The sequence below is a fragment of the Miscanthus floridulus genome, chromosome 16 (genome assembly GCF_019320115.1).
Source record: "Miscanthus floridulus cultivar M001 chromosome 16, ASM1932011v1, whole genome shotgun sequence".
Taxonomy (NCBI): Eukaryota; Viridiplantae; Streptophyta; class Magnoliopsida; order Poales; family Poaceae; genus Miscanthus; species Miscanthus floridulus.
This window is the reverse complement of record NC_089595.1, coordinates 6102169-6126999: the sequence shown is the minus strand read 5'-3', so window position 1 is coordinate 6126999 and position 24831 is coordinate 6102169. Positions and strand designations below refer to the sequence as shown.

The window sequence follows — 24831 nt, the reverse complement described above, 5'->3', positions numbered from 1 at the left end:
GCATGCAATCGAATTTGGATAGCACTTTTTACCATATATTTATTCAAATTCGAATGTCCTCGAATGTGAATGCAAATCGGATAGTTCGAATTCAGATCTGTATTCAGATATACACTTAATTTGGATGATAGGAATTAGTACGTATCCATTCGTTTTATTGATGGTTTTACAAGAATGAAATCAATCAATCATCATAAAACATATAAGTAAGGATCTGTAGACAAAATATCACTTTTTAAAAATATTTTTTTTATAAAACAAAGTCCCATAAATAAATATATAAATATCATCAGATAAATAAATAAATAAATAATATTTTATTTCATAAATAAATAAAAACAAAATATTTAAAAGTAATGTACTACAATAAATATGTCAGTTTCAAATTAAATAACAATTAAATATTTATAGCATAGTTTAGACATGTGTTTATTCTATTCGAATATTAATAGTATCAGCTATCCATCCATATTCACGTTTATTTTCGAATACAAATCTAATTCGGATATTAAAAATCGAATATGAATGTATCCACTTAGTTACCATATCATAATCGGATGTTGAATTCGGATACATCCATATATATTTTTGCGGATTCGAAAACCGGATATTTCGGATATCCACCTACCAATTGGCAATTGCCATCCCTAATCAAGTCCCGAGCGCCCAACGAGAGCGAGACGACAGCGGAGAAAGAAACAATGGCGCGGCTAGCTGCGCACTGCGTTCATGTCCTGCGCCGGACATGGCTGTACTCCTCCACATGGCTGGTGGGGGCCTGGCGCTAGCTGTGAAACCTGCAGGCTGCAGCTAGCTTGCCACTGGTGACGATGGTACATGCTTACACGCCATGCATATATATCCAATTTAGCTTGCCGCTGGTGACGATGGTACATGCTCACATGGCTGGGTTTGTGGGGTAAGCTGTCCTCGCTCTGTGACTGGCTGGCTTTCCACTGGTGACGATGGTACATGCTCACATGGCTGGGTTTTACTACTCTTAAGCCCGCCTGAGAAAATTTACGTGCGTTATGCATGGAGCATCGTGCAACGAAGCTTTGCACACTGCAGCCTAGAGGAGCGATGCCAGTTTACTTGACATGAAGACCCTTTTTTTTTACATCGATGACTGCCATTGCGAATTGCGATTGCTCTTATGCAATCAACGCACCTCCATTGCCATTCATTCCATCCTACAAGGCTACAGCCCAACACTTCCCTCAACAGAACCAGAGATCATAAAAATCTCGCCGGAATCGAATCCTAGTAGTGCCAGTGACCTCACACTGCTTTCCCCCCACTGACGGAATCGCTTCTAGTTTGCAACTACTACTCCTATCTACGAACATGTGTTATGTTCCTTTTTAGATCTTCGTGTTTCAAACTTTGAGAAATCTTATATGGTTGGTTATTTATTTTGGGAATTCCACATCGAGGAATTTATTAGACTTGCAAACGCAAATTGAGTATGTCGATTAAGTTCTTCTAGTGAAACTTGACGCCCAAAGTTCGAATCTCCCGGTTCAGGTGCCTGTATTTCCATTTGTTCTTTCAAACGTGGTCGTTTTCTTTTGCGGATCAAACGTGGTTATTGGCACAACGAGAATATTTTGGTTACTTTGTTAATTTCTATGAGTGCACAAGGAAATTGCAATTGCAATTTTGCTTGCAAGCAGTAATGAGCCACAGTTTTTTTCCTAAAAGGTCACGTCGCGTGGGGCGGTGGGTCCTCCTCCCCAACACAAGGTGAGTGCAGTGCAGTGCGCGTCGTCCCCGAGACGAGGCCTGCAGCGCACTGCGCGTCGTGGGCCTGGTTCTCACATCTCCCGTCAGATCCCGTCCGCAAAGCGTGACAAGAAAGGAGGCGCCGTACCGCAATGAAATCGACAGCAGCAGCAGGCGCCTCGAAGTCAAAGAAGTCGGCAGGGCCAGGGCCGCCGCCGGAGGAGGAGGAGGCGCGGAAGTCGCTGCCGAACGGGTCCGGGAGGCCGGCGAAGGCGTCCGCGAAGCCGTCGCCGCTCGGCCCGGCGCCATCCGACGACGGCGGCTGGGGTGGCGGGAAGAGACCGGCGCCTGGCTCGGCCGGGAGTTGCCACCCCGTGGCCGTGGAGGAGGAGAGCTCCGTGACAGCTGCCTGCTGATGCATCACGCCACCGGCTCGGACGACGTCCGTGAGGTCTCCGGCCCGGTGGTGCTGGTCACCCTCCATCCTTTGCAGGAAGTAGTCACACATGCCTAGCTAGCTAGCTAACTCTAGCTGCTAGTCTATCTCGGTCTCACCCAGCGGTGGGCTGTGCAATCAAACTGTCTCTTCTTTTACTAGGACACGAGAGAGAGGACAGAAGAGGAGAGAGAGAAGGGCCGGGGCCTGGCGCTGGCCGGCGGGGAGGGGCAGGCACAGTAATGGCATTGCCGCGCGCGCCGCGAAGATCTGTGGCTCCGAGATCGGCTCCAAAATACATGGCGTCGAGCTCGACGCTAAGGGCTTGTTTAGTTTCTGCAGTACCTCTTAAAATTCCTGTCACATCAAATATTTGAACACATACATGGAGTATTAAATATAGACTAATTACAAAACTAATTACCCCTATTTCTTTTTTCATCCGGAACCATGTTTTTCTCTCACAAATTCCTCCAGATTCCTCCAAAATTCTTCCAAGCGAACGGGGCCTAATTTGCGAGACGAATCTTTTAAGCCTAATTAGTCCATGATTTGACAACGTGGTTGTAACACCCGGTTTTAAGGACAAAGCCGAATGCACACCATATGTGAGCCCTGGTAATCAAACCTCACATATAGCTACAAATGAAGGGGCAGTATCAATTCACAATGCTTAATATATAGCGAACTTAGTAAAAGAGATAACCTTATAAAGCAATCAACGGATAGACAACTCTAATCTCCAGGTGCAAACTTCACTCCACTGGATCCAACTGACTGGTTGATCATAAGCCTAAAACTTCTCCTGAGGTGTGGGGGGAATAGAAAGAGTGAGTCCATGTCGAACTCCGCAAATATAGCAACAAGGTATTGTAATCCATAACCACATGATCAAGTGTAATTGAATAATGAATTGCACATAAGCAATTTAAATGAACATACAACAATTCCCTCAGTTTTCTGGGCCGCCCGTATCCGTGGGCACGGCTAGTATACCAGTTTATTAAACTCTGCGCAGAGGTGTACACTTTCACTGTGAGTCGTGATTTGCCCTTTCGCCCGAGGTGATCAGCCTCTTAACCCACTACCAAGGAAGGTCGGCAGGGTTCACTATGAAGCCTTTCAAAGGTTCCGTCTAACCGGGAAGGCCGCAGGGTCATCGGATATAGGAACCCCCCTTCCAAAGAAATAAAAGGCCGCTTCCATAGCTAGGCTCAACAGGACAGAGGCTGTCCTATACCCAACTCGCAGTATCCTCTAAGCCGGCTAGAAAAAGACCTCATACTGAGCTAAAGCCAGAGCCATATAGCCCTCACAGTTGTACTGTAAATCCCAGCTTTTGCCAAAGGATAACATTCATCATTTATGTTTATATCACATTTCATTAAACAAGTCCAAGATCATGGTCATAGAAAGAAAACCCAAGCTATACTTGCCTTAGTCTTGCTTTACACCCAAAGCAACTAGCTTCAGAAGCCTCACTCTATCTTCAATTCTGCAACTTCTGTAGCTTCGGTACTCAGCTTCTGATCACCGGCGCTTACCAACAATTCTGGTTCTACTCGCGGATCAAAACACACCAACAAACATACAAGGAAACAAAGTAGACTAAGAACAGCAGAGCAAGAGCTTTAAAACAACGTGCTAAGAGAGTGCTCGTTGCTACGGTCAAAGAAACGCAAGAAACACCGATAACCGAACTATCTTTAAAAGAAACGACTAACGGAGTTTTAAATTATACAAGAAAAGAGATGACTACAAGCTCGATTAATTTTAGTTAAACAAAATCAGAGAGTGGTTATTAGTTCAGATTAGTCAAATCATAATTCAATTTAAAAGCCAAGTTAAATCTAGTCATATGTTACCTATCAATTTTGTTATATATTTAAGCAAATTAAACACTAACTTTGAAAAATAAAAGGACATGTGAAACACCTACTCAAACTACATATCATGCGGCTTAAGCTAAATAACTTATAACTCAAAAGTACATTGATGATAACAATTAATCATATTAATATTTATATATAAAATACCAAAGTATAAAACCTATATATTGATTTTTAGTTATGAAACTAGTTGCATGTATATATAAATTAAACCAACATGTTTAACTATATATGGAAAAACATATTAAAGTCATTTTAAATTTACTTTACAAAAGAAATAAATATTTGAGAGCATCTACGTCTAATATATGTAATATGGTTAAACTAATCATATTTTAATGTATAAACTAGCATGTATTATTTAACCAAAATAAACTTTAGCTTTTCAAAATAAAAGAACATGTGAGAACCTCTAATAGAACTGTATCTGACGTCTTGTTAAACTAAGCAAACTTATAATACATATATATGACTTTTAAATTGGAAAACTAGTCGCAGGCATATTAATCCATTTAATATTCTATTTATAAAATTTACAAGCATGTAACATGATTAAAGTCATTGCTATCATATAGTTTACATCGGCATGGTCGCAACACAAAAAGAATGGAATTACAACTCTACGTTGCTTTTAATTAGAAAACAATTAAATTAGTACTAATCAAATTATATTTAAATCAATAAATTCATAATTGGGTGACATAAGATACGTTAGTGCTACTGCTTAGAGCGCGACTTTACGAAACTAACGCGACAAGAACTACTCGAACCGGATTTAAAACGAAGAAACGGAGTTTAAAGACTAGGTGGCAAACTCGTAATTACATCGTCTTGTACCTTGTGTCATCCTCCCGATCTGAGCCTGAGCATGGTGATGGCCTGCTGCTAACGTGCGCAGGGGGAGGGGCTTGGGCTGTTGCAGATCGTAGCTTCCTTGGCCATTGGAGAGGCTACTGCTGTCCTCGTAGGGAAAGGAAGGGCCTCAGTCTGGGATTTTTCATATAGAGAGGAATATGGATATCGACGAGCTCTGAAGACATAAGATGAACTGATATAAGAAGATAACTTTGCATTGATCTAGAAGGAAGCGGGTAGAATTTTGAATAAAGAAATAATTGACGCATGATTGAGTATAAGTAGATGAGGCATGCATGTGTCAGCAGTAGTCAAAGGCATAGTGTAATTCCCAGCGAGGATGAAAATATGGAGATGTGCTCAAGATGATTGTATGTGTATATGTATTTTCATTGTATTTTCTGGATTTGTTTTTCTAAAGGAAAACGGCAAGAAAACAACATGTGATGTCATCAAGGCTAGATATGATGTCATGAAAGCTAAAGATATCATCAAAGCTAGGAACTGGAGAGAGCATGCTTGCACGGTGCAGTGCAACTATGGCCGGCGATGGAGCTAGCTTCGACCGAGTTCTATGAAAGGAACCTACATGCCTCGTTTTGCCATGGGACCAATACCGGGAGATTGAGGGGGCAAAGGAGCTTACATATAGGGGTTCTCGATGATGGTAGACTGGTAGAGTCACGTCGCACCCGCAGAGGTCGCTCGGCGGAGCGGCGGCAGCTTCCTGCGATACATGGACTGCGGCGTGAGCAAAATAGAGAGGAAGAGGCCAAGAGAGGAGGTAAGAGCATCAGCAGCTTCGTCACCTCGACGTGGGGGCTCGACTACGATGAGTTGCGAGCGTTGGAGACGCGGAGGACAGCAACGATCGATGCAGCGGTGGCGGACGTGGTCTGCTCGATCGGCGAGATCCCAAAACGAGCGGCAGAGCTAGATAGCTATAGTTAGGGCTAGGGGCGTCGGATCGTTGGAACAGTGAATCGAGCACGGCTGCGGTTGGCGTCGGCGTTGTGGGATGGGGCGGCAACGAGCAGCGCGGCGGCGACGGCGAGAGGAGAAAAAATCAAATTTATTACACGAGGAATTTTCTCCACGGTAGTTTTGGTGTGCTTTGCCCAAAGAGTTGGTTGATATATATAGGAAGAAAACTCCCCACATCTACATCAACTAGCAATATGGTACTAATTGATGTTGCACCCTACACCTTTACTAATAGGCCTAATTAATTATTAAAGCCCATTAGTAAATAAAGACATGGGCCTTTGGGCATGAGGAGGGATCTGAGATATTTCATTATTTTCGGAATTAATTAATTTCATGGATAAAATAATTCTAGAAAAGCCCAGAATTGAATTTTAAGCCACGAAAAATACTCCGAAGGCTCCGAAAATTCAGGGAAAATTCTCAGAGATAATTTAGAACAAGACGAACCCAAATAAAGTATTTGGAGCTCATGAAAAGATATTTTAGAGCATTTAAAAATTAGATTATGCTCACAAACAAGTGAGAACAAGTTCCGAAAAAAGCCAAAGAAATTCCCGAGGTATCCATGGAGATAGGTTGATGAATAGTGAGCAGGAAGGAGTGATTTGGATTTCATGGAAAAGATTTTAGGATACTTCTCAAGCAAATATTAAGTCGGAAAACAAGGAATTTGATCGGTGAGAAAGACTAAGAATTGCTGGAGAAAGAAGATCGACTTACTAAACGCATTTTTTAAAATCTTTTCTCACAACATGAAATAAATCAACAACCAAGCATCAGTGCATCACATCGAGCAATAGCTCGTCAAATTAATTTGGAAAAGCTTTGAAAATTCACATTTGTCCTATAACTAAGTTCACGCTAGTTCAAACTAAGATTGGTAAATTTTATCCAAATATCAAAACATTTATTTTAATTAGTGTTTTCTATGCACAACCCAAAATTAGAAATTTTGGGGTGTGACAGTGGTGCTACAGTAACATGTGCTAATGATGGATTAATTAGGCTTAAAAAATTCATCTCGCAAATTAGCCTTCATCTATGTAATTGATTTTATAATTAATCTAAATTTAATTCTTCTTATTAGTATATAAACATTCGATGTGACATGAATTTTAGGAGCGGCTAAAGAACCAAACACCCCTTAAGATCTTTGACGCTGAGCTTGACGCCATGTATTCTGGCGCCGAGGTACCAGCCACGTGAACGTCACCTAGGATGTCCTGTTGTGCACGGCCAGGCACCTCGGAGTCAAGATCTGGCGGCGACACGTTTTACCTCGACGACGTGAGTCCTGGAGCCGACCCCAAGGGTCTAAAGATGAGTTTAAGTTTCACAGAGGGTCAAACGTAAATTTTTCAAAAAAAAAAGATCAAATTGTAAAAATTTGGGTGAACCCGCCGTCTACATAGGGGCAACAGAGGGTGGAGCCACAGCCTGCCGCCACCTACTCTCACCACAAGCAGATGGATCGGCGACTCACTCCGCTCCAGGTATGTAACAACCTTCTTCTCCCTTCTGTTACGTTCTACTGCTTTAGAGGTTTGGATCTAGCCAGTAGCCAGTAGCCAGTAGATTGTAACTAATCTTGCCTATCTTATACTTGTAGGGTACGAGCCATACGCAACAGTATGGCCGTCAGCTCCGCCATCGCGACCACACCGACGTTGGATATACTCCTAATGTGTTGCCTATAAATCCGAAGAGACAGAGATGTCCGAGGGACCCTTACACTCCTGGGATGTAGAGTCTAGGTAAACATAGTCCATGTTTTTTTCAAGTTTTCTCAAGTGCAAAACTTGATGTATTGCCTCCTTACTAACCGTTGTGACAATAATGTAGGTACACATTCAACAAGGCCTTCAAATGTTGAAGATCGTGAAGGATCATGTCAGGAAGACGTCCATCAACTTGTGTACTTATGTTGTATTTCATGTAATACCCAAATTATGTACTTGTTGCAATTGTGGTTCAAAACCTCCGTACCAACTTGTGCACTTGGTCGACTTATTTGCTTCGTGTTGTACGAATCATGTAGTGTCGAACTTATGTTGTCATGAACTTAATTTGCTTCAAGTCTTATGTAGCAACTAGTCGTGTTGAACTTATGTCAAACGAATGAAGTATTGTGTACCAATCTGTTAACTTTGTGCACTTGATCGACTTTGTTCAATTTGTTATCTTGTGCGTCCAGCCTGCATCAGTGGTGGTATTGACGCGCCGTGCGGGCTGGTGCTCGGCTTTGATCTGCTCGAAACAGCGTCCAGGCCTTGCCGCGCCGTTGCCCCTGGCGCGTTAGGCTGCCGCGCCGTTAATCAGCCTGTTCGCTTGTTGGTTTCAGCCAGCCCAAACCAGCCAGCCAACAGTGTTTTTCTCTCACAACAAACCAGCACCAGTCAGTCCAAACCAGCTCAGAAACCAACCAGCGAACAGGCCGAATGTTGATACTTGTTGTTGGATGTGTATTTGAATGGGTCTGTTAGTTAGCACCAACTTTGGTTCATTGGCGCCGGAATTTGATTTAAAATAAGTACATTCAAATGGTTACAGCAGCAACTGATTAGCTGGCTGGCGGTGGGCTGATTCAAATGAGTTGATTGACCAGACCAGCCAGCCAATTTATAACAGCCGAACAGAGCAACAGGAGGTAGGACTAGGAAGTGGTCCAGTGACGACGGCAGTGTGGTGCAGTGCACTGTGCACTGCCCCCACGCTGTAGCTACGTACGTAGTACTAAGAACTTAGCTAGCTTAGCTGAGACTGAGATAATGGACCTTTCGCCGCTAAGCGGTGTGATTTATAAAAACTCTACTGGCCGGTCTAGTTGATAGTTTAAGGGTCTGTTTGGTTTATCTAGTAGCTACTAAATTTAGTAGTTTTTAGTCACTTTAGTAACTTTTTAATCAAACGTTATGACTAAAAACTACTAAAAGGGCTTTAGTCCTCTCTAGTAATTGTAGAGTTACTAAAAATGACTAAATCGTTTAGTAGCTACTAAAGTTTAGTAGCTTGAATCAAACATCCCTGGCTCCTCTTAATAATCCTAGCACCAGTAGGCACAGCTGCATACTCCTGTTTGGTTGTACTACCATGCGCACGGCCGTCCCCCGGCCCCGGCCCGTTCTGGCATCGGTGTGCCCACGTCGTCTGAGCACATGCACATCTCCCCGCGCCGGCCGCCGCCCCGCTGTCTGCGTGCACGTACGCACACGGAAAAGCACCACGTGAGGACAAATCGGAGGATGGGCGAACCGGCCAACGCGCTGGACGGGGAGTTGAAAATTTTTTTTGTGTCATATCGGATATGTCGGAAGGATATCGGGAGGGGTTTTTGGATACTAATAAAAAAAAACAAATTACAGAACCCATCAGAAAACTGCGAGACGGATCTAATGATACTAATTAATCAGTCATTAGCACATGTGTGTTACTGTAGCACTTAAGACTTTCCATGGACTAATTAGGCTTAAAAGATTCGTCTCGTGATTTTGCCGAGAACTGTGTAATTAGTTTTTTTTTCGTCTACGTTTAGTACTTCAAACATACTCTTTTATTGTAGGAGGTAAAAAATTTTTAGAAACTAAACAGGCCCTTAATGCTGGCAGTGTGCGGAGCTCTCGGCAGGCCGCGGCCGCGCAGGCTTAGCGCATGTCCGGACGACAGTTCACAACTCAGAATGTGGCGTCGACGAGGAATTATAAATGCTACAGTCCGGAGCCGAGCGAGCATTGCAGCGAGCCACAAACATAGTAGGTAGTCCAGGGTGAACCCGCCGTCTACATAGGGGCAACAGAGCGCGGAGCCACGACCTGCTGCCTCCTACTCTCACCACAAGCAGATCGATCGGCGACTCCCTCCTTCGCTCCAGGCATGTAACAACCTTCTTCTCCCTTCTGTTACGTTCTACAGCTTTAGAGGTTTGGATCTAGCCAGTAGCTTGTTGGTGGAACTATATATATATATATATATATATATATATATATATATATATATATATATATATATATATATATATATATATATATATATGGTCTTATTATCCAATCCGACCCTTGCTAGATTGCAAGTGCTGTAGATTCTTAGTGTTTGTCGACAGCAGCATGCGTCTTCAACGAGTGTGATGTGCCTGGATCTTTTGATGCTGATAGGACCTTACATAGAGCCATCTAAACTCGCATGTTTATAGGAACTTGTACTCTTATAGCCCAACAATCTACTAGCTAGTGTAGATTGTGCAGTGGGAACGTAGCGTAGTCCTTTGCCCCCTTCCATTCTGACGTGGATATGAGACACCCGCAACAGAGTGAACGCCACAGAGGGCTGCTAGGGATGGGGAACTGGCGGCAGGTCCTTGAGGTGAAGGGTAGCACAGGTGAGGCCATGAGGAGAGGGCAGGGGCGAGCTCCTGATGATGGGCAAACGAAGGTGAGGGGCCATGAGCCAGTGAGGGCTGCACAAGGGACTACGTGCAGATCTTATTTGGCTTGTTGCATTAGCTGCTTGCTGATCTTTTGTTCATCTGAAAAGTGCTTCCATGCTGTTCGGTGCTCACTGTAAGCCTGTGAACTCTCTAATCTTGGAAGTTGGAATTGGTTATTTCTGAAGGGCATATTGTTATTTGTTAATTTGTTGATTTGGTTATTATCTGGCAATTGTGTTGATGATCTAATAGATGGGATTTTGTTTCTCTTGCTGTCCATGAAATTTTTTATCCCATTAGTATATATTTTCGTATTAAAGTCTACTCCACCCATTGGGTTTTAGGCTGGACCCACCACTCCTCTGTTTTAGTCACTTTTCCTTTTTTCACATGAAACTTGTGTAAAAAAGATTTTTTGAAAACTTACTTTGACAAGTTTCCCAAAAACTTACTAAGAAGTGTTCTTCAACTGAACTTGAGGTAAGTTTGTGAGAATTTCAACTAAATTTGAACTTTTAGGTTTCAATTTGGATAAACTTTATCAAAGTTTTTGCAATTTAGCTATACTAGCAAATTTGCCCGTGCGTTGCAACGGGAGAAAAACCTACTAGATGTCAATGAAAAAATGACAAAAATAATACATATCTATTTATGATTTATCATTTTTTATATAAATTTTAAGTCTATAATTTATTTTATAATGACCTACATCTATAATATAAGTTAATGTTGGCAATAATATAATAATGTTCTATTAAGCCTGTGTCAATTTAAAATACCACCTTTACAACTTTTTTGTCTGGTTGCAAACCACAAAAGTAAAAGTATTTAAACTTAAATATAGAACAACTTTAATTTTAAGAGGAATTTTACGGTGCTTGCATAAAAAAAGATGGAGTAGGAGTTTTTATTGATAAGAGCCTCAAAAATAGTGTGGTGGGAGTGAGAAGGCAAGGAAATAGGATTATTTTAATCAAGCTTGTCATTGGTGATATGGTCTTGAACGTAATTAGTGTGTATGCCCCCAAGTAGGCCTCGACGAGAGTGCTAAGAGACAGTTCTGGAAAGACTTAGATGGTCTGATTAGAGTTGTACCTATTAGTGAGAAGCTTTTTATAGGAGGAGATTTTAATGGGCATGTAGGTACTACAAGCGCATGTTTCGAGGCAGTTCATGGAGGTTTTGGGTATGGTAGTAGGAATCAGGAGGGGGAGGAAGTTCTGGACTTCGCGGTAGCTTTTGACCTGATGATAGCGAACACTTTCTTTAGAAAGAGAGAATCTCATCTAGTGATCTTCAGTAGCAGACAACACTCTAGCCAGATTAACTTTGTCCTCGCAAGAAGAAAGGACAAACGAGTATGCTTGGGTTTCAAGGTGATACCAGGGGAGTGTGTTGTTTCTCAACATAAGCTTTTGGTGGTAGACTTTCGTTTTCATGTGCGTGCCTGTAGGGATAAACAAGCTAAGATTGAAAGAACAAAGTGGCGGAAACTGAAAGGGGAGACGTCAGAGGTATTCAGGGAAAGGGTTATCAAAGAGAGCTCTTGGAAGGAAGAAGAGGACATAAACAACATGTGGGAGAAGATGGCAACCAATATTCGGAAGGTGGCCTCAGAGGTGTGTGGAGTAACCAAAGGAAGTGGAGGCGAGGCTAAAGATACTTGGGGGTGGAACGAGGAAGTCCAAAAGGCTATTAAGGAGAAGAAAGAATGCTATAGACGCTTGTACCATGACAGGAGTGTGGACAACATAGAGAAGTGCAAGGTGGCAAAGAAGACTGTAAAGTGAGCTTTAAGTGTGGCAAAGGATAGAGCGTACGAGGATCTTTACCAACATTTGAGTACGAAGGAAGGAGAGAACGACATTTATAGGATGGCTAGGGTTCGTGAGAGAAAGACAAGGGACTTCAACCAAGTTAAGTGCATTAAGGATGAAAGGGAGCATCTCTTGGTGAAGGAGGATGAGATCCGACATCGATGGTAAGAGTATTTTGACAAATTGTTCAATTGTGAGAATACGGACACAACCTTTCAGTTGGATGACTCTTTTGAGGACACCAATAGGCGCTTTGTGCGGAGAATCCAAGAATATGAGGTCAGAGAGGCGTTAAAAAGGATGAAAGGAGGTAAGGCGATGGGACCGGATGGTATCCCAATCGAGGTGTGGAGATGCCTCGGGGACAAAGCTATAGTATGGCTAACCAAGCTGTTCAACCATATTTTCCGATCGAACAAGATGCCTGACGAGTAGAGGAGAAGTATATTGGTACCGATCTACAAGAATAAAGGGGATATTCAAAGTTGTACTAATTACTGGGGATTTAAGTTGATGAGCCATACTATGAAGCTATGGGAGAGAGTTATCGAGCATCGCTTGAGAGCAATAACGTGGGTCGCTATAAACCAATTTGGTTTCATGCCCGGAAGGTCAACCACATGGTTTTTATTGACTCGGAGAAGGCTTATGATAAAATACCAAGGAATGTTTTATGGTGGGCTTTGGACAAACATAAAGTCCCAACGAAGTATGTCGGGCTCATTAAGGACATGTACAACAATGTTGTGACTAGTGTTCGAACAAGTGATGGAGACACGGCTGACTTCCTGATTAGGATAGGATTACATCAAGGGTCAGCTTTGAGCCCTTATCTGTTTGCCTTAGTGATGGATAAGGTCACATGGGACATACAAGGGGACATTCCTTGGTGTATGCTTTTTGCGGATGATGTAGTGCTAGTTGATGAAAGCCGGACAGGAGTGAATCAGAAACTGAAGTTATGGCGGAAGACTTTGGAGTCCAAAGGTTTTAGACTCAGTAGAACTAAAACTGAGTATATGAGATGTGACTTCGCACTACTACTCGGGAGGAGGAAGATATTAGTTTGGAAGGTCAAGTAGTACCTAGGAAGGATACCTTTCGATATTTAGGATCAATGCTACAGAGAGACGTGGATATTGATGAAGATGTTAGCCATAGAATCAAAGCAGGGTGAATGAAGTGGCGCCAAGCATCTGGTGTCATTTGTGACAAAAAGGTACCACAGAAGCTAAAATGTAAGTTTTATAGGACGACGATTAGATCTGCTATGTTGTATGGAGCAGAATGTTGGCCTACGAAAAGACGACATGTTCAACAGATAAGTGTCGCGGAAATGCGTATGTTGCGTTGGATTTGTGGTCATACAAGAAGGGATCGAGTTCGGAACGATGATATACGTGATAGATTAGGGGTATCACCAATTGAAGAAAGGCTTATCCAACACCGGTTGAGATGGTTTGGATATGTCCAACGGAGACCTCGAAGTTGACTTGGGTAGAGGCAATAAAAGGAGACTTGAAAGGATGAAATATATCCAAAGATTTAGCCTTAGATAGAAGTGCTTGAAAACAGCTATTCAAGTGTCCGAACCTTGATTGTTTCTACTGGGTTTTAACTCTAGCCTACCTCAACTTGTTTAGGACTTAAAAGCTTTGTTGTTGTAGTTGTTGCTGTTGTTGTTGCTGCTGCTGCAAAAAAGAAGAGCCACTCATTTGGATAGATTAATGGTAAAAAAAAAAAGAAGAACCGAAGTTGGGCTCCGGAACCCAAAATATGCGGGCAGGAACTGGTTTGTAATTAAATTTAAAGGGTATAATGGTATTTTTACGTTTCTCCCACGAGCGTGCCCTCTGTGATCCCTATCCTCTCCCGCGACTCCCACTCGACACGCTGACTGCGCGGCGACCCCTTGTACTCGCCATGGGCAGGCTCTGGTATGGGTGCTCTAAAGCGCGTGCGATCTCCGGTGGCCTTGCGCCGCAGGTACCTCCCTCTCCTAGTTCTTTAGGCGCACAGATTTCCCTGCCAGCGAGGCCCCCTGCTGTCGGATTCTGCTCTCCATGTGCGGCGTTCTATTTTGTCTGACGAAGAAAATTCAGGCACTGTTGGAAACGAGAAGTACATGCATCCAGCAAGTCCCCTTGCCAAATACATGCGTCCAGCATGGCCAATGCCCGAGGCGGAGCAAGATGCAACATGGCCGCGACAAGGCATGCCGGAGGCGGAGTACTTGACAGGTTGCAGCGTACCGTTCGCTTTTTTGAATTTGCGGGCCAATATGGTGGACGTATTATGTTACAGGGAGTAAAAACTCAGTTGAAAGAGACGCTTTGCTATATACAAAATAAAATAAGATTTTATCTAATTTATTTTCTATTTCAATTAGGATTTCTATTCTTATTCAGGCTCGGAGAGATCTATTTAGCCTAACTATGTAGGGTCATGTAAGTCAAGATGGAAGAAACTCTCGACTACCAGTAGCTAGGGGAGGTGAATGAAAAAAATGGATGGACAAAAATAGATGGCTAGAAATTTTGCCTCTTTATTAGTGGGTATAAATTTATTACTACATAGACCAAATGGAAACACCGGATGATACAAATATGTGCAGATTTGACATGGGTCAAAGGAACGGGATAGATTATGGAAAGCCTTAGGATAAGGCAGGAACGAAAATGTTCCAGTGTTCCTGGAATGGGAACATCATTCTTGGGACGAAGAAATTAACATCATTCCACATTCCTAGTGACATTGGTGAAAACATTAATAGAACCCTACCATGCCATGATGATGGACATCTCATGAAGGATCGGTTAATACCTCAAACCAAACACCTTGTTAAGGTTCCATACTTAATCTTCACACCTGATTAATCATATACTCACGTGCTGAACCCGTTTTGCTGCTGACATAAACTAGAGCCTCCACCCGGCCCCATCGTCTTGCTACTCTAGCATGAGTTATGTTAAGTTCGTAACTGTTGTTCTTCTTTGGCTATGTATAGTTGCAGCAGCCTCGCTGGAGCAAGTGGTGACAAAAGAACTACTCTAGGGAACCAGGTGGTGACAAAGAACTACTCTAGGGAACGCAGGACAATAGCAACTACTCCCTTCATCCCAAATTGTAAGTCATTCCAAGAATCTTGGAGAGTCAAAGTTTTTCAAGTTTGACCAAATTTATATAACAAAATAATAATATTTATCATACCAAGTAAGTATCATTAGATTCTTCATTAGTTATATTTTTATATTATACCTATTTGATGTCATCAATCTTTGTGTTTCTCTCTATAATTTTAGTCAAACTTAAAAAAGTTTGACTCTCCAAGATTCTTGGAATGACTTACAATTTGGGATGGAGGGAGTATATAACAAATAACGGAATACATAACCATGGAGCCACCACAAGTACTCACATATGAACTATTAGAATCCATAACTGGTGGTTTCTCGGAGGAGAACCAAATTGGCTCGGGCTCATATGGTGCGGTTTATCTGGTAAGATCACTACTAGTGTCGCTAAAAGTTCTGTGAAATATTTAGTACAGTTATGTGGAAATTGCTCCTTACCTTAAATAGGGAACAATGCCTAATGGGGATAAGGTTGCTGTGAAGAAATTTCATGATTCAAGTCCAGCACGTGATGATTTTAATTTCAAAACCGAGTTTGACAATCTTACAAGGGTTCATCATCCACATATTGTCAAGATTGTTGGCTATTGCTATGAGGAAAAACAGTTAAATGAATTGCACCAGGGACGTTTAGTTGAAGTTTTCAAGATATACAGAGTTCTCTGCTTGGAGTATTTGCCCAAGGGGAGCCTTAATGATTATCTATCAGGTACTAAGACCTGATCCAAAGTGACAATGCTAGTATGCAATTGAAGAGAAGTAGTTTTGCATATTTTCATTTGATTGATAATCTATTTGTTTACATCTAACAGATGGTTTCTATAATATTGACTGGCATACATGTTACAAAATCATTAAGGGGATTTTTGAGGCAATAAAATACATTCATCTGGAACTGGGAGAAGCATTTTACCATTTGGACATAAAACCTGGCAACATATTGCTAGATGAGGAGGTGGGGGCAAAACTTGCAGATTTCGGTTTGTCCAAGGTCTTCCATCAAAGATTAACCAGAACCACGGACAGCTCCTACGGAACATGGTAAGTCCAGTGTTTGGTAGGAATGCTTCCTTTAGTACTCTATCCGTATCTAAATATTTGTCGCCATTGACTTTTTGTCACGAGTTTGACCGCTCGTCTTATTTAAAATTTTTGTGCAAACATACAAAAATATAAGCTATGCTTAAAATATTTTAGATGATGAAATTATCCATACATAAGATAAATGAAACTTATAAATTTTTTTGAATAAGATGAGCGGTTAAACTCGTGACCAAAAATCAATGGTGACAAATATTTGGATACGGATGGACTAACAAACAAAAAAAAGCTTAAAATAAATTGTTGTATTTGATGCCGTCCAGGGGATACCGTCCACCAGAGTTTGTGGACAGAAACCACGTCTCAGAAAAGTTCGACATATTCAGCATGGGTGTCGTAGTACTGGAGTTGGTGACAGGGCCTAAATGCTATCTGGAAGTTGATGACACGCCTCACCCAGAATTTATTGATCAAGTAAGAAATGCTTTATGTCAAGGGCAATTGATATCTTCTAACAAAAAAAAAAAACTAGGCTATGATATACGTTTGCACAATATCAGTCCACCTCTAAATTCCAATTTCGCAGGCTCAAAAGAAATGGAGAGCAATGTTATGTCAAAAATACAGAGATTCCTTACTAGAAGCATATTGCAAACAAGTGGAGAAATGCGTTCAGATAGGATTGAAATGTGCAGAGAAAAATAGAAAGCGCGCGTTTAGTTCGCGAAAAGTGCGAAATTTGGTCACTGTAGCAATTTTGTTTTTATTTGACAATTAGTGTTCAATCATGGACTAATTAGGCTCAAAACGTTCGTCTCGCAATTTCCAACCAAACTGTGCAATTAGTTTTTATTTTCGTCTACATTTAATGCTCCATATACGTACCACAAGATTCGATGTGACGGATACTGTAGCATTTTTTGGGAAAACTTTTCGCGAACTAAACAAGGCCAAAGATGAGACCTGAAATAAGGGAAATCATTGACCAGCTGAATGAGACAGAAAGCTGTATTTCGATGTCAGATACAGTCCAGCGGGACAAGGTAATTGTACATATTCACTTACGCCTTTTTCATAATGATGTCGGAAAGTCATTTGGCAGTTATGATCCTCGATCTTCTCAATAGCAAGATTTTTATAAGGTTCAATTAATGGAAATTTTCAAAAATATTTAACAACGGCATATCTTGGGGCTTGTGGAGAGCCCCGACATCGTGCCCTCCTTTCCGCCGACCCAAAGCGTGCGCAGCGCCGCTCCTTCGCGAACCCTAGCGCCCCCGCCGCCATTAGCCGAGCTCCAAGCCCCAACGCCGATCCGCGTCGAGCTCGCCCGCCGTCGAGAAGGAGCCCCGGGACGCCGTCCGTGGAGCTGCATCGACACGTTGGACCATTCCACGCCGTCCACCGTTCGCCTTCACGAGCTCGGGCCACCGCCGAACCCCGTCGTCGCCGCCTTGCCATCGCTTGCTCTCGCCGCCGTTCGTCCGCGTGAGGTGAGGCCCAAGGTGGGTCCGCCGCATCGTGCGCCCCTGTTTCCACCGCTCGTCGGCGAGCTCCGCAGCCGGGAGCCCCAACCGGCCAAGCCCGGCCATGGCGCCACCGTGCGCCGGACACCGGCCAAGTCGTTGGCGGGTTTAAGCCCCGCATGAACCCCGGCTGTTGATGCTTAGATCAAGGGCCTGGATCCATGTAGCTTTTTTTCGATTTATTTTATTAATTAATTGATTTTATAAATTATTTTAAAAAAAATATGACGTCATGCTTGTGCAGTAAATCAGTTTAGAATTGTTTTAATATTTTTATTAACTGGATAATGTTAATTTGCATATAGAACCCTCGGTTTTACAAAAATTAACTTGATTTATTTCTGTGTCTATGATAACTTACGAAATAGCCCCTGTTATCTTTATTTCACTGCAATTAAGTCCCTGTAAACTTAAAAGAGGCATAACTTGTTCATTTTAAATCCAAATTTGACGAATTTTATATCAAAATGACCGACTCGATGTGTACTATCTGTTTATGCATGTTTCACTGTGCTTTGCTGATGTTTGGTGTACTGATGTTAGTATATATCTTGCTTGCATGTAATGTCGTTGCTCGTGTGATGATTGATGCGTGTAGACGACTCACAGTACGTGAACCTCCAGGATCAAGAGTTCAACACCTTTGAGCAGCAGCAATATCAAGAGGAAGGCAAGTGTTCCTTGAAGTATTTTGTACCTATTCTTTCTATCATTTATGCATGCTTAATTAATTTGCAACCTATTGTTAGCTTTTACCTAGTATTTTCCATATCGTCCTTGTCGTCTTAGATACCATGCTAGCACGTTCTTGGGATGGTTTGGGACTGGTATATCATACAAATGTGACTATTCTCATGTGGGTTAATGGTTTAACATGTTAATTTTTAGCAACATGGAATATAGGGCCTTGAGCAAGTGGATTGTTGGTTCGGTTCAGAGTGCTACCAGTGAGGTGTTCATGGTAGTGTGTTATTTCCCTGATCTTGCTCCAGTGTCCCTAGTAAGGACTGTTTCGTGGAGCGACCACCAAGGACAACAGTGCAACCATGGGACCAGAACATGGGTATGACTTAGCTGAATAATTGGTAGGCTCTCAACACTGCTAGATGAGATGGTTAGTCGGCCTAGAGGGAAGTGCCAGGGCGGTGTATGGGAGAGGTGGGTAGCCTTAGGCCCTCCACAATGTGAGCGGTGCCTGGTACTGCTTATGCATGCCAACCCACAGTGATGCTTTATTGACTTTCGGGCTGCAGCGTGTAAAAGTAACGCATTCTTTCTCCGCTTCCAGTTTTCGTGGCAGCAGCAGTCTCACAGCAGCGCAGAGTACTTGCCGCAGTCTCACAGCAACAGGACAGTACTAGTTTTTTTTATTGTTTGGAGCACCGGCGCAGCTACTTTCTCCGCTCCTAGTTTTCGTGGCATCACTTCAAATTGGCATCGCCTACCACAGCGTGTGAAGTGAAGCCTAAATGTTCTCTCTCCTCTTTTAGCACCACTCAAGCACAACATTGTGGAGGGCCTTAGCGATCATCATCGGCCGCTGGGTAGTACCTTAGGGTCTAGTGTGTGTTGATAGACTCCTTGTAAAGGCTTCGTAGCGAAACTGTGCCGCACACCTTGGTTTGTGTGAAGTGGTTGGTCGCCACGGGCATTAACGGGGAACGTGACCCATAGGTAAAGATGTAAGACCTCTATAGAGTGTAAAACTGATATATCAGCTATGCTCACGGTTACGAGCGGCTTAGACCCTCACATGATTAGAATTGGATGGTTGGGATGGTTGTCACAGTGGTTAACTGTGCTTTGGGCATTGTGGGTGATTAGCCCACTGGTAATGTTCTTTGCTACAGGTGGTTAGCCTGAGCTTTGTTGTCTTTGCTGCAGGTGGTTAGCCTGAGCACTTGTTGTAGGATGTGTCTCATTTATTTAATTCAACTACTTAAAATATGATTAGAATAGGTGCAATTCTGTTGTTTACCTTTATGTCAGCCTTTCTTGTTATTGCCTTACATTGCATTTATTACCAACATTTGCAGAGTACGACGTGTCCTCACACTTGCAAGGGGTATTTGCCACAACTATGTGTTGCGACACCAACTATCTTACCCCTTCGTCTGCTTCAAGATCTGTGTAAGTCAAACTTCTTTATCTCGTGGTATGCTATAGCCTCAACTTGCGAGACGATATTTTTCGCATCTCGTCCATCTCCCTACCTTCTGCCTTCTGCTCTCTCTCTCTCCAATTCTCTCTCTCATCACTATCTGTCTCTCCCGTTCTGCTAACACTGCTCATACTGCTCTATACATCAACGAGCTAACACTGCTAACACTGCTCGTCTCCATGATTCTCTCTATACATCAACGAGCTAACACTGCTCTGCTGCCTATGTTTTTGGTTGTTCTTCTTGAATCCGACAGATATGCAAACTCGATGGTTCTCTGATTTTTTGCTCCATTCTTTCTCTCTCTATTCTCTCTCTTTCTCCATCAACGAGCTCTGAAAGATTAGGTCTAGTACACACTGCTGCTGTTTCCTTGTCTCCCCTCGATTTGATCCTCTCGATCCTCATCTCTAGATGATTTTAGCTTTCATTTGTCAAAGATTTCAGATTCGTTCTGTACTCTATCGCTGTTCTTCACTGCAATATATTTTGCTCTCTCGGATCTTACCTATTTCTTTCTTTTATGGTGACAGATCCTTGCATTTTTTGCTTTTATTTGTCAAAAATTTCAGATCCGTTCTGTACTATATGGTTGGTCCTCATTGCGTTTTTTTTGGTCCATCAGATTAAACGGTTTCTTTCTTTTAAGGCGACAGATCCGTGCTTTCATCCAATTGCTCATTTTGTTCACCTAGTATTTTTTGGGTGTCTTTAAATATATAGTTGTTGATATTTTAGCTTTTACTTGTCAAAAATTTCAGATTCGCTCTGTACTATATCGCTGTTTTTCACTGCGTTAAATTTTGCTCCCTCATATTTTAACTGTTTCTTTCTTTTAGGGTGACAGATCCCTGCTTTTATCCAATTGCTCAATTCGACCAGTTTGATTTCTAGCACCACACAAGATTAGATCAGTTCTCTCCTCTGTTCAATTCGACTAGTTTCATTTTTAGTTTGTCGTCTAGCAGTACTCAACTTTGGTTTCCATATTTAACTAGCGGTTAGCAGCTACACTTCTAATTATTCATTCCTATTAATTTCTTCGGTGCTTCGTAATTTTAAATTTTACCTATAACATAGTTATTTCTGGTGTGCTCATATATCTAGATTTTAATCTTAAATTTTAGCTACAGCATAGTTTGTGACCTTGTACTTGTAGTCATTCTTATGAAGATTAGCTGGTAGTTTGCACCTCATTCTGGATTGCTTGTATATTTTGATTCTTGCATCTGTGGCACATGAGTGACTGCTTTGTCCACGGTTAAACATACATGTACTGTTGTACATATAACAAAGATTTGAAACATAGAAGAATTTATATTTACATTGGTAAAAGAATTTATCACACAACATTTTATTTGTTAAAGTGCACTCAGGAATTTCTCCTTTTTTGCAAATAACATTTTAGTATGGTCGAGGGGAGGCAAGGTCTGAGATACAATTTTTTTCAAGAAGTATATTGATCTATAATAGTTCTTGCAATTTTCACTTTTTTCCTAAAGAAAATCTGGCAGTATTATACTTTACTTTTTTTTTTACCGTGAGATGTCTAACCACTTCAATTTGCTCCCATTTATGTACACATTGTGAAATACTTAAAATAGACCTGTAAGCTGTTCGATATGCTGGTCCATATATCTGTAAGCTGTTTCTTCACAATGCTTAAAATATTACCCTTACCCGCCTTGTTTTTCCTGGTTATATTAATTTAATTTGTCAAGTTACTCAAGCTCTCTATGCTCGTATATGTTTACCTTAATTTATTTGATTCTGTTATTTTAATAAATGCCTAGCACTGTGTTGCTGAGTATTTATTTACTTTCAATAAAAAACTTTTGTACCAAATAAGAACAGATTCAGGTGGTGGTACAATTGTTATCATGTTTTAGTAATATACTTCTTCTAGACTATTCACCTATTACTTGTATTTATGTAATTGTTCAATGGATGTACCTCTCCCTGACAATTCTTTGACTACACCATGAACATGAACTAGCAGATTTGGTACAAAATTGTTATCATGTTTTAGTAATATACCTCTTCTCGACTAATAGCCTATTACTTGTATTTATGTACTTGTTCAATGGATGTACCTCTTCTCAACAATTCTCTGACTACACCGTGAACATCAACTAGGAGCTTTGGTACAATTGTTATCATGTTTTAGTAATGCACCTCTTCTATACTATTGGCCTATTTCTTGTATTTTTGTGCTCAATGGATGTAACTCATCTCGACAATTCTTTGACTAAACCATGAGCATCAACTAGCAGCTTTTCAAAAAATGTCTCTTTTAGTTTGGTGGATTTATTAATATGTTCTTTGCTGATGAATTTATTTGCTCTATCAACTGTAATGCCATTTGTACTAGCTGGTACTAGTGTACTACTATTTAGCCCCAATGACATTTGTTTAGCACCGGTGCCAAGAACTAACGGGAAACAAAAGACTAAAAAGGTCTTATTCAGCTTCCATGCTTTTATATTATTTTAGAAATATTCACCAGGCAGATTGCATATTTTTCGTGGGTGGTAGGATTTTTTAAAACAATATAATCTGGCCGACATAGGTGTTGAAATGTTGGCTCAGCATATTTTCTGACAGCCAGCTAAAGAAAAATACTAGAGTGATTTGCCACCATAATGTATCTCTAGTTTGAATGTAATTTTTGCCATTTTTTTAGCAGAGCTTGTGAAAATAGTCTTGGGTACGTTGCTTCAGTAGTATTGGTTGTACATGGAGTGAGGGCTATTTCCACAATAGGTCACTGTTTTTTGTTAGGACAGCCTTACTTTAGAGTCCTATTAGGATTCCATGTGGTATCAGGTTCGTTTGACTATCAAACACTGCCTTGTGGGTCGCCCTCTAATTCTCTATTCTTTTCATAGTTAGAAATTGGTTGCTTTCCTCAACGAGCATGAGGCAATGTGGTTTGGAGACATTGTAGCTCTACAGGCCTCTCATACAATCATGTCATCTTGCACGCACTAACAAATTAACAAGAAAATGGAAACATGTAAATTTTTTGTATATATAAGAAAATCATATAGGAGTTTGTCCTTGCAGAATTGTATATATAATAAATTGGGCTCTTGCCTATTTGATCCGTTTTAGGCTTACTTGATATGCTATTCAGCCATATAGGCCATTTAATGTTTATCTCTTTTTTCTATTTTCTTAGATTTGTGTGACATCATAAGGATTCGTGTGGATGTCTTTTATGATCATCCAGATAAAGAGGGAAATAAAGATACTTCAGAACTTATATGGATGGCCTAATATTGTTTAACTACTTGATGGTGTCAGAGAATATGAATCAAAGACGCCTACTATGGTCTTTCAATTCAATATGTCAACAACATGACTTCAAATTGCTATACCCTGTGTTATCTAGTTATGATTTCAGGTATTATATTTTTGGATTATTAAAGGCAAGAATCTAAACCTTAAAAAGTGCCCATATCTGTTGCTTCTGTTGTCTTGTTCATGGTTCAGCTATTTCATTTTTACTTCTTTTTCATGATATATATACCTGTTTGATTATGGGAACCTTTGCAAACAATGTAAAATTAAATGTCCATTTTTTATTGCACATCACTGACCTTAAGCCTTAGAAGTTTTAAGAGTTGCATTAGTTTGATAAGTGTGCTCTGATTCATCTTATTTTAGCAAATACAATTTATGAATATGAGACATACCATAAAATAGGAAAACCTCATAATTGAACTGCAGAAAAATAGGACAGATGACCTACAATACCTTCCCATTTATGTACACATTGTTGCAATATCTCCTATGTACTACATTTGTTTTCATTGCCATTATTGCATCATCCCCTTGTGCTGCTTTTGAGTTCATTGTGATTTGCTACCAGATCTTGTATATGTGGTGCAACACAGTTGAATAAACCCTAGAGATCCTAAACTGAACCTTAGCCATTTTAGCTGTACAATATCCTCTGATCCTGTACTACTACATTTCCTAAAGAAATGGTTGTTTGGAAGCAGTTAATATCGTATTTGTTTGTATGACACACGCAATACGTGGTACTATTCTGCAGGTTCTTGGCAGAGGAGATTTCTGTACCTACCCAATTTTGGACTCAAAATGCTATGGCGCAACAGTAGATGTGTTAGCTGGAATATGCTAAGGAATTTGCTTACATTGTCGTTGCCTGTAGAATTTAATTGTGTTTTTTTACACGGCTTTTCCCAATGTTTGTGAAATTTGCAGTTACTATAGTTGATGAGATTGAAAACCCGGGGGCCGTTATAAAGTTTTTTTTTTATAGTTGATGAGATTATCTGTCACCCAACAGAAATTGATTTCTTTCTGTGCAGCCATGCTGGGATTAAGGCATGTGCATAGCACGTCGCAACTAATTTAGACATTTTTTTCCAATTTCATCTGAAGATTAGCTGCTTGTGAAATTGTAGGAAACAAGCCGTCCTATTTTGCAGGAGGTGCCTTTCTACCATTGCTATTGTGGATGTACTACATGTACTATTATGGATGTACTATATATACTGTGCATGACGTGCCTTTCTAGCAGAATGGTTGACGTGCACGTTCATAGGCTATTTGCAAGTATTGTTACAATACATGTCAAAATTTGATGTCCTCCTCGACGCTCTCTTGGCGTTCATTGTACTCTTTCACTAGCTATTCTCCTTTGCTCCCACCCCACAATATTTGCCATATGTTTTTTGTTGTCATATATTTATACTTTATATATACAAAGTATTTTAATTAAATATACTCCCGTTGTTTTTAAAATAATGTTTAGCACAAGTTAATTATATTGTTTTTATTTAATTATCTTGTCATAAATATTTTGAAA

At 41.0% G+C, this 24831-nt stretch overlaps 1 protein-coding gene and 1 long non-coding RNA gene across 2 annotated transcripts; both read left to right on the top strand.

Moving 5' to 3' along the window:
• The first annotated feature begins 15510 nt into the window (after nucleotides 1-15510).
• On the top strand, nucleotides 15511-16945 carry LOC136510191 (probable leucine-rich repeat receptor-like protein kinase At5g49770). Its single transcript, XM_066504735.1, has 5 exons — nucleotides 15511-15629; nucleotides 15711-15972; nucleotides 16076-16304; nucleotides 16628-16801; nucleotides 16891-16945. Exons 1-5 carry the CDS (start codon nucleotides 15525-15527, stop codon nucleotides 16943-16945), a joined length of 825 nt encoding a protein of 274 aa, XP_066360832.1. The 5' UTR covers nucleotides 15511-15524.
• Nucleotides 16946-17464: 519 nt separating this feature from the next.
• LOC136512690 (uncharacterized) lies at nucleotides 17465-19936 on the top strand. Its single transcript, XR_010773177.1, has 3 exons — nucleotides 17465-17809; nucleotides 18429-18500; nucleotides 19867-19936. It is a non-coding gene; the product is annotated as an uncharacterized lncRNA (long non-coding RNA).
• The last annotated feature ends 4895 nt before the right edge of the window (nucleotides 19937-24831 follow it).

Excerpts from the sequence above, each read along its gene's own strand:
- LOC136510191 (XM_066504735.1), top strand. The coding sequence starts at position 15,525 with ATGGAGCCACCACAAGTACTCACATATGAACTATTAGAATCCATAACT. Across the intron at positions 15,630-15,710 it reads CATATGGTGCGGTTTATCTG|GGAACAATGCCTAATGGGGA; the intron begins GTAAGATCACTA and ends TACCTTAAATAG. Across the intron at positions 16,305-16,627 it reads GACAGCTCCTACGGAACATG|GGGATACCGTCCACCAGAGT; the intron begins GTAAGTCCAGTG and ends GATGCCGTCCAG.